The sequence below is a fragment of the Sinocyclocheilus anshuiensis genome, unplaced genomic scaffold (assembly GCF_001515605.1).
Source record: "Sinocyclocheilus anshuiensis isolate Anshui unplaced genomic scaffold, SAMN03320099.WGS_v1.1 scaffold544, whole genome shotgun sequence".
Lineage (NCBI taxonomy): Eukaryota > Metazoa > Chordata > Actinopteri > Cypriniformes > Cyprinidae > Sinocyclocheilus > Sinocyclocheilus anshuiensis.
Window position 1 is genome coordinate 2,442,589 of NW_015555763.1, and position 10,098 is coordinate 2,452,686.

Genomic DNA, 10,098 nt, shown 5'->3' on the forward strand with positions numbered 1-10,098 from the left:
CTGAACTAGACACATAGGAATCTCACTCCTCAATACCCCTCAAGCAGGCCTGATATAGCCAGTCCTTTCCCATTCTCTTAGACTACAGATCACGTTCACTCTGAACACTTTTTGGGTCAGTGCTTTAATAATGCGCCTCATTCCTTTCCGTTCTTAGGGGTTTGAAGCCTCAAATATAGCCACACTTCTGAGGTTATATGGGCCATACTATGTACTAGACCAGGGGTTTTTAACTATGAGGACACGGACCCCCAAAAAGATGATCTCACTGTGAGTAAAATATAAAGGCTGTTGCATGTATATAAATCCATGTGAGAAAACTATAACATTTTATTGTAAAGATACAGTATTGTATACACAACAAAATTAAATAAATATTTACTAAATTAAATAATTAGGCGTTGCGTTAATATTGTACTAAAGCAATTGTCAAAATATTATTTGGAAAATACTTAATTTCAATACCATTGAAAAGTTTGGGTTTGAAAAGTTTATATATATATATATATATATTTGAAAGAATTCTATTAACCAAGACTGCATTTATTTGATCAAAACACAGAAAAATAGTAATAATAATGTGAAATATTACTACTATTTAATATAGCCGTTTTCTATTTAAATATATTAAAATGTAAACAATAACAACCAAAAAAAATATTCCTGTGATGGCAGCCATTACTCCAGACTTCAGTGTCACATGGTACTTCAGAAATCATTATGAAAATTTCGCGCTCAAGAAACATGAAACATTTCTTATTATTATCAATGTTGGAAATATTTGCGTAATAGTGATGCGTAATATTTTAGACACTTTTTGGACTCTTTGATGAATAGAAAGTTCAAAGAGCAATTTTTATTTGAAATTGTATTCAATTTTTGTAACTAAGTCACAAACACAAAAAGTCCTTATGGTTGTTTTTAATTAATTCGAAGCATTCTTACTGCAAAAAAAAAAAAAAAACTACTGACCCCAAACTTTTGTATCTATAAAATGATTTACATTTTTTTAGTTGATGGTATCAAAATATAAATATATATAAATTAAACATATTTAATATTTTATGTGCAAATGTCAAGTTACTTTTGTAAATGTCTTTTTTCCCCCTTATATATATATATATTTTTTTTTTCTCAAATTTTCACACTCGTCCTCTTGTAGCCCCCTGGCGGTCCCTGAACCCCAGTTAAAAACTCATTGCACTACAATATCAGAACATGCCAATATACATTCAGAAGAGATTTTCAGTGAAATACTAGCTAGAAGCTCCCAATAAAGCACCATCTCTCAATAAATCAGGCTTCCTGTGTCTGTATTTGATGAACTCATAAACATTTTTCCTTCCTGGCATATTTTCTTATCTGCATTATATCCCTGAGCTGCGGAGGCTGCTATATGCCATGTTTTATGAAGGGTTCAAACCCTCCGCCTGCGGTAAACTCTTCATTTTTTCACTGTCACTATATCTGGCACAGACGGTTAGATGGCTTTTGTGTTCTTACACCTTTGAAAGAAGATGAAAGCCAGGTGTCATCCCTGTGTACCAAACACCTCAGCTTCATGAATTAGTCTGATGCATCTTCCCACTCGCACACACCATTCAGATCTCCAAGAAAACCTCAAAGTCGTGCCCTCTCGACCCTCTGCCCCCCGCCTGCAACACAAGGCAAAGAGAAAAGACACAATTTAGCCAATTAAAAAGATGCATACCAAGGCGATTCTTGCAAAACTCTCTGTAGTTCTGCACTGTGGGTACTTAGCAAGGTCCCATCGTACATCAGGGTTACCAAGGGTATAGCGGTCTGCTCTACCTCCGTGAAGGATGGCTCAAGTCTCTTTCCAGCCGAGTACCTTTCGAAGGCATCACGGCAACGCCTTCTCTAATGGCCCCATCTAAATGAGCAGCGGCGGAGTGTGCAGCGGTGCCGCACTGACCCTGTCACCATCCATTAGGCACTGTGCCTTTGGAAACACTGTCAGTCTGTGCCACGCTCTCATTTGTGACACTACGGTACCATGTTCATCCCCAGATGGAAGTTGCCGTTTTGTAGTAAGTAAAGAGTGTTGGGACTGGCTTGGATGTGTACTGGAAGAATGACTTTGGACCTCCAGGGACGGGTCTAATCAGGCTTCTGACTGAGAGGACTAGCAGACAGCACAGTGATTTTTGGGCTGCATCTGCAGCACATTAGCGGAACGCCAACAGGAGCTCTCACACAGACAACCAACTGTGATTTCTGGGTTGCCACACACTGAGTAGTTCCTTTGATAATGGACATACATTATAAAGTGGTTATTGGAGAAACTATTACAGACTGCACTTGTTCATCATCAAATTTATTTACATGAGCAAAGGGACCTTATTTATATCCAAATGGTAAATCATTTACGAATCCCAGCAGCCTGATCTCATTATGATTCGTAGGTATTTGAACGTAGTGTTTACACGTACAACATTTTTTTTGAACATTTTTATTTCCTGGATGATTTAGTTTGACTGTGAATCTACACAGACTGTTTACACGTACATGTTTTTTTGAATATACTCTGAAACAACCAATTTGGATGTATTGACTCATCTAAAATGTAAACATTGTTTTTGATTAGATAATGCTTAAATGATAGCAGAATTTATTCATTTTAAAGTTTTGGATAAAATGATGGAATCCTCTGCAATGAGTTGAATGCAACACCTGACATCACAGAGAACATAATCAGCATTTATGTAAAATCAGGAAAATGTGTTAACATACAGTATTTAATTACATTAAAATCAACTATGCATTCCATTAATTCAATATTCTATTAACCAAAAAGGATTTGTGGTCCCACTTTATATTAAGTGGCCTTAACTACTATGTACTTGCATTTAAATTAATCATTTGGTACAATGCACTTACTGTGTACATACATGTTTTTACATTGTACTTATATTTGAAAAATATCTGCATGTAATTACATCTGTAATTAATTTCTGTAATTGCATTTATAATTACACTGTTGTCCCATCCCTTATACCTTAACCCACCCTTAAACCTACCCATACCACCAAACCTGTCCCTAACCTTACCCGTATCCCACCTCAGTAGCAGCAAGTGTTTTGCAATACAATAGGAACACAATAAGTACGTTGTACTTATTTTTTGATGTAAGTACATAGTAGTGAAGGCCACTTAATATAAAGTGGGACCGGATTTGTAAACACTTGTGATCATATGTAAAATGCTTACATTTTAGATGCTATCAATATATTAATAACATGCTTTTTAATATATACACCATTGTGCTCATGGATATCTAGACAAATTGGTAGCAAGGTTATAATTGAACTAAACCGAATAACTTAAACTTAAAGTAAAACTACCACCATAAAAACATTTTGACTTGTATGTTTAACATTAATTGAAATGAAATATACAGATATTATTATTTAAATGAAAAACTTTGTTTAGTTATACTTGAACTACTAAAATAACTAAAACTAAATAAAGTAATCAATACAAATTATACAGACATTTTAAAGAATATATAATACAAATGACAAAAACCCACAACAAAATTACTTTAAAATTAAAAATTAATTAATTAATTTTAAATTAAAATGAAAACAGAAAATATAAAAATAATATCTCATTCAAAATATAAAGAAAAACTATAATACTATATCATATAATATTAAAATAACAACTAAGTGCTTCAAACAGACGTCTTTTAAAGATTTGATTTCAAGTTCTGGCAAACTTTGGAAGATTCTGATTTGGAAGATTTCCACTTTCTTTCCAAGCAGACTGATTAAAAATAAATAAATAAACAAAAAATCCTGTGTGCACTTAATCAGAGAAGTTGTGTACAAATCAGCCAATCAGATTAGAGCTTGCCAGATGAGAAAGTACTTTCCAGTTTTGTCAGCAAATACATTAAACTTTCTGTGAACGGACTGTGTGTGAAGCTGACGCTACTGTGTAATTATAAAGACTTACCCCAAAAGATGTTTTTGTCAAACAAATAAGTAGTTTACTCCATTATTTTATACTATTTAATAAAAAAAAAATTTTTGGAAAATACAGAGTTCTGTTTACAACTGAGGGAACGCTAACACACAGACTCGCCGGGTCCATTTCCCAGATGTTTGATGTGTGCTCTAAATGAGCTAAGACTCATGTAGCTGAAATTCAAGGTTCTTATTATGCTTTTATCAAGAGGGTCAACCAGTGTCAAGCCAAGAGCTGGTGTGGGTGGGTTCCTCGCTACCTGGAGTTCTCTGATGAATATTTTAATAATTAGATGATGCCGATGGGTCCAAGTGACACATTTTCTCTTTGGCATCAATATTAATAGGTTGCAGTTTTCACACTTCATGTGAAAGGTGGTGCTGCATAGCAGAAGTGTCGCAGAAGCAGCCCTGCAAGTAAAGTTTCAAAGCTGAAATTGTTTTTGTTTGTTTGTTTTTTTTGCATGCTGCATGGCTGCATATTTAACATGCAATGAAAATGTAGTATAACCTAGTTAAAAACTCTGTATTTTCCAAAATATTTTTTTTTATTAAACAGTATAAAATAATGGAGTAAACTACTTATTTGTTTGACAAAAACATCTTTTGGGGTAAGTCTTTATAATTACACAGTAGCGTCAGCTTCACACACAGTCCGTTCACAGAAAGTTTAATGTATTTGCTGACAAAACTGGAAAGTACTTTCTCATCTGGCAAGCTCTAATCTGATTGGCTGATTTGTACACAACTTCTCTGATTAAGTGCACACAGGATTTTTTGTTTATTTATTTATTTTTAATCAGTCTGCTTGGAAAGAAAGTGGAAATCTTCCAAATCAGAATCTTCCAAAGTTTGCCAGAACTTGAAATCAAATCTTTAAAAGACGTCTGTTTGAAGTATATATAGTCCAGCAATTCTGGACTAGATAAGGAGGCCGAAGGTAATGGAGAGAAAATCCTTTTAGAAATCGTCACGCTCTGTACAGCGTCTAGATTAGGATTTCGGCTTATAATCCTAATGAAAATCGGTGTTGGAAATGACTTTCTTAATCAGCTAATACTGCGGCCTGCGCCGTCTTCTTCAGTTTGCCCAATAGCTCATGTTATCTTGCACACCTAGTTTGTTTACAGCTTTCCAAATGTAATTGAGACCACACCAATTGGCTGGTAGGAACTGACTTGGCGTTGAAAGGCGAAATCCTCTCATGTTATGAACTGCCCTGTAAAACTGGGTTCAGATCTCTGCAGGGAGCTGCTAATCATTACTGGGGTTTGATTTTTTCCAAACTTCGATCCTAACTTTCACAGGTTCGGAAAGCAACAGAAAGAATGACCTACTTTGGAAACTGCAGGCTGTTCTTCCCTGTATAAGTGGCATGCATTAAAAAAAAATGATTTCAAATGTCTTCCATTTTCTCTAGCACACCGCAAAGTACACGGAAGTACAGAGGTTAGCCATTTGCTTGAGTCGGAATCATTGGACTTGTTTTTCAGAGTGTGGCTTGATGCATTTCAGTAGTCAAAATAATATTTTTTCAGTGTAAGTATCCAAGTACAGACAAAATGGCCTTGAAGTTTCTTTATTTTCCATGCACACAGACATTGACACAGCGGCAGTCATTTTTAAATACATAAAAATTGATTACAAAACATTCTCTAATGCAGAACGTTCATAAGTTTGAGTTTTAATTCCACAGAAAAGGCGAAAAACCAAAACACGAATATGTTCACTTTATTTAGGGACTCAAAATGCAGACTGTCCAGATCCCAGTGCATACAGTGACACAAAAAGTGTGTTTATCTCTTAATTGGTGGGATGAGAACCATCCGCTCCATTGTGCTGGCCTGTCTCTGCATTTCCACTCTCATACTTTGCCTCAATCGTTCCAGCTGCCACTGCAGTACAGCCTCCCTCTCCCTCAGCTCGTCCAGAGCTGTCGATGCCTGGAGCTTCCCAGCTGTCACTTCCAGGCCAGGTTCTCTGGTGTGGAACCTGTGAGGTGGCTTTGTGGGCTGTGGATGCTGGAGACATGGCAAAAAGCCTCTTGATGTGATTGCGGAGGTGTTAGTAAGATGGAGACCCTCTAAATAGCCTGAAACCTTCTTCTCCACCTTCATTCTCTGACTTTCAGAAAGCCGAGAAGCCCCTTGACGTCCCCCCTAATGAGAACTAAAGCTTGCTAAGACTAATGATTTCAACAGACTGGAATACTGATCAAACATCAAATGGATACTAATATCAAAAAGAAAGGTATTGCGGTAACCCAGATAATCAAGTACATGGGAGTAGATATGTCAGTGTATATCTCTTGCATCACTAGGAATGTGTTTAGAATTGACATGAAGAAATTTCAGTCTGAGAATAAGACCTCAGCTATGGCAGGCGGTCATTTATCATAACAGGTTAGACCACATCACAAAGACCAACTAATTATCCACCGCACCAACCACGTTACAATGTAGTGTAATTTATTCAGGTAATAAAAGAATGCAATGATGAGATGACCTAGTTTTTATAATTCTTTAAGCACTATCCTCCCTAATTACAGAGATATTAAAACATCTCTCGAATCTGCTGGAAGAACCTTTGAACAGGTAATAATAAAACATGATGAGGAAAGTTCCACATGCACAGAACAAATTAGGAATTGGTGCCTATGGAAACCCAAAGAAAAGGAATACTAATAATGATGATTATTATTATTAATTTAATTATGGTCATTATGGTATTTAGATCATTGTTTTAAGACCTGTTATTATTATTATTAATAATAATAATAATAGTAATATATTATGTTATAATAATAATAAAAATAAGTTATTATTATTGTTATAAATATTATTATTATTATTGTTACTATTATTTATAATAAGTCATTAAACAATTATCTAAATACTACAATAATTATTAGTAATATGAGCATATAATTATTAATAATAATAAATAAAATGTTAATAATAATTAATAATTTATTTTATTATAAATAAAATATATTTATGTGTTTCTTTTTTATGTACTCATACTGCTGCTTTGCCAATATTCTATGTAAAATAAAAGTACTTCGAAAAACTCTAAACTGGAAGGTAACAGGAAATAAAGGATGATGTGATGAACATATCAATGTGGTGGGACTGAGTTTATATAAATCTTAAAACTTAAGACTGTCAACATCTCAAGCACCAAAACTGACAGCGCTTGAATTTGAAAACTTTATCAACTTCAGGCAGTGAAATCCTAACCTTATTATATGTTGAAGCCTTCCCATCGGCACTTATGTGGGTGGATCTTACCTACTGGCTGGTCATTACCTGTGAGGTGAGTGTGAGAGTGGACTGCTCTATTCTTCTGGCTCTCAGTTCTGTCTGCAGCCTTAGCAACATCTTGTCAAGTCGTCTGACTGCTCTCCTGGTCTCGTCTCCGTGGGGACACCTCACCGTGACAGCCCGATCCCCTGGTGGCCAATCGGCAGGATCGACCTCGGACGCATCAACGAGGGAGCTGTCGATCACGCTGTCCTGCATAGAGACAAAGGCATAAGTGCAACAGGTCAGGACCCCTTCTGAGACAATTGAGATGTACTGTGCTCAAGCCATGCCAGCGAGCTCTGCTAAAATAATTATATAGTCTTTGGATTCATTTACTAAAGAGCTATCAGTTGACTTTGTTTTCTGCTAGTTCTTATTTACAATCAGAACATGCATACCGTGTAGTTTGTTTTTGTCAGCTTTCTCTTTAATGTGCAATCAATCATAATTTAACTCTTTCTGAGGAAAATGAGTGGTGCTTAGCTATGCGAAAAATGAAAAGGGTGTTTTCAGACCTACTGTATGTTGTTTATTTTGTTCTGAAACACACTGAATTAAAGTGCAACAGTGCCCGGCCAGTTTCTCAGTGTTTACCAGAAATCCCATAGGGATTTAAAAAAAAGAAAAGACTTAGTTAAAACATTATAAGTCAAGAGCCAAACCAACCAGTTACAGGGTGAATCACAACATTACAAACATTGATTTAAAGAAAAAAAGTACTTGAAGAATCAAATAAAAACACAATGCTGTGTAAATAAAGATACAATAAATCCCATGAAGTTCTATGAATGACAATAACATTAAAAACGACAGAAAAATATAACTATTTATTTAAGTAGTTTATGTATATACAAACAATCCATTTCAAGTTTATTGCAGAATGTGCATATGAATACAAATATTTAATTTGAGACTGGGGCAATGATTATGTTATGTAATTTGCAGTGCTTCATGAGAGTGGTTGGTCGCTGAAGAGGTTTACTAAAACTTTACAGTTATAGTTAAGGTTAAAATGTGTGAACAGGCCTTAAGGAGTTTAAAATAAACTAATAGCCCTACGTATGAGCAATAATAACAGCAAGCACCACTGATCGTTTTCTTGTTAAAACAGTTCAGCTACAAAATGTCCCGACACTTCAGAATAACTCAGTGAAAGTGTTTTGGGTAGATGATCCAGTTCGCTCAAAGTCAGACTTTGTGCAAGTACCTGCAAAGAAAATCAATTCTTTAAGAACCTGTGCTAATCAACAGCAGCTCAACCAATAGCTGAAGCTTAAGAGCTGCTTCCATCACCCTTGTGTGGACGGTGACAAAACAATCCTGCCCAAATAGCACTCCATCCACAAAATATTTGGCTTTCATCAAGAGCTATAGATTTCCCAATGATGCAGTGGGCATGCTATTTGATTTCCATTCCCCTTCTTCCTGTTCTTTGGACCGGGGAACTTTTGTCTGTGTTTCAAAAGTCTAGATTGAATTTCTCACTAAAAGGCTCCAAAAATTGAATTAACGGGGTTTAGAGTATTTCCACAACTCAATTTGATAGAGGATATTATAATTCATTGAAACCCCACAATGCGCTTTATTCTGATTGTGCATCTCATATCGACTTATATTGAGGCTCAACATAAAAGAACCATAGAAAAAGTAATAATTTCAATAGTATGATGTGCTGGAAGTGGGAAAACAAAAAGCCCTCCTCCATTTGTCCAACTCAAAGACACCCATGAGCTCACCACTCTTACTGAATAGCAGTTAAAACATCCCTTTTTACTTCAAAATGCACACTGAGAGTGAAAAATGAAGCCCCTGCCAAGTGCTCAGGACCCTCTTCTGCTAGCAGGAGACTTCTTTATAACTTCATTTCAAATTGGAGAGGTGCCAGTGTGAGTGAGGGCTCTTGTCTGCCAGATTCAGAGTCCTGGAGTGCCAGGGCATCACTGTGAGTGACAACTCAAAGCTAGGCAAGGTTACTGCTTGCAGACCGGCAGTCTGGCTCTCAAACAACTGTAGGGTAATATACATATTAGATTTAGTGTCATTGGTAACTTTTCAGAGTAAATGAATTTGGTGGTGCTGAAAATCTCACACATCTGTCTGGTAGGCTTGCCGCGATAGACGTTTTTTTCGGTTATAAAAACGTCGTTATTGGTTACATCATTTGCCTACTGCGGCACCGCCCCCCACCGTCGTTTAGATTTTTTTATAGTAACAAAAATAATTTAGCCTAGTTCAGTTAGAGGACAGACACTTTTAAAAACTAAACACTCAATGCAGCGTGCCGAACAGTGCGCGAACGACAGTGCACTACCGAGCAGGAGTCAGATTTTATTTATCACGTGAGGAGAGTGAGTCGAGCTGACTGACAAGAGTGAGGTGAGAAAGACATGACGATGGCTGAAGATTGTTTAGAAAGGAAACACAAAGGCGCCTGTTTGGCAATATTTTAGATTTTGAAAAGCCTATTGACTGGAAGTTTTTTTTAAACATTCGTTTCTTATTTATTTGGTTCCACAGTGTTTGCTGATTACTTTATTTAAACTTTGTGTATTTTATAGTGCTGTCAAACGATTAATCGCATCCCAAATAAAAGTTTTTGTTTGCATAATATATATGTGTGTTCTGTGTATATTTATTATGTATATATTAGGGATGCACCGATACCACTTTTTCCAGTACTCGCCCGATACTGATACTTTTATTTTTGGTACTTGCCGATACCGAGTACAGATACCAATATTTTTATTGCATTTGTAAATTTTTTAAATATTGGGTACAGAAACCAAAAGAGTATGTATAAT

At 35.9% G+C, this 10,098-nt stretch overlaps 1 protein-coding gene across 3 annotated transcripts in view; it reads right to left on the minus strand.

Moving 5' to 3' along the window:
• Positions 1 to 5,555: 5,555 nt before the first annotated feature.
• The window catches only part of LOC107674045 (uncharacterized protein C14orf80 homolog), an 11,908-nt gene continuing 7,365 nt past the window's right edge, over positions 5,556 to 10,098 (minus strand). For 2 of the 3 annotated variants that reach the window (XM_016467907.1, XM_016467905.1), the window contains exons 7-8: positions 7,301 to 7,507; positions 5,556 to 6,151 (exon numbers count right to left, since the gene is read on the minus strand). In XM_016467907.1, coding sequence (XP_016323393.1) covers positions 5,789 to 6,151; positions 7,301 to 7,507 — 570 coding nt within the window. In that variant the 3' untranslated portion in view covers positions 5,556 to 5,788. The remainder of the gene's footprint in view (positions 6,152 to 7,300; positions 7,508 to 10,098) is intronic. The other variant, XM_016467908.1, reaches the window with a different exon arrangement.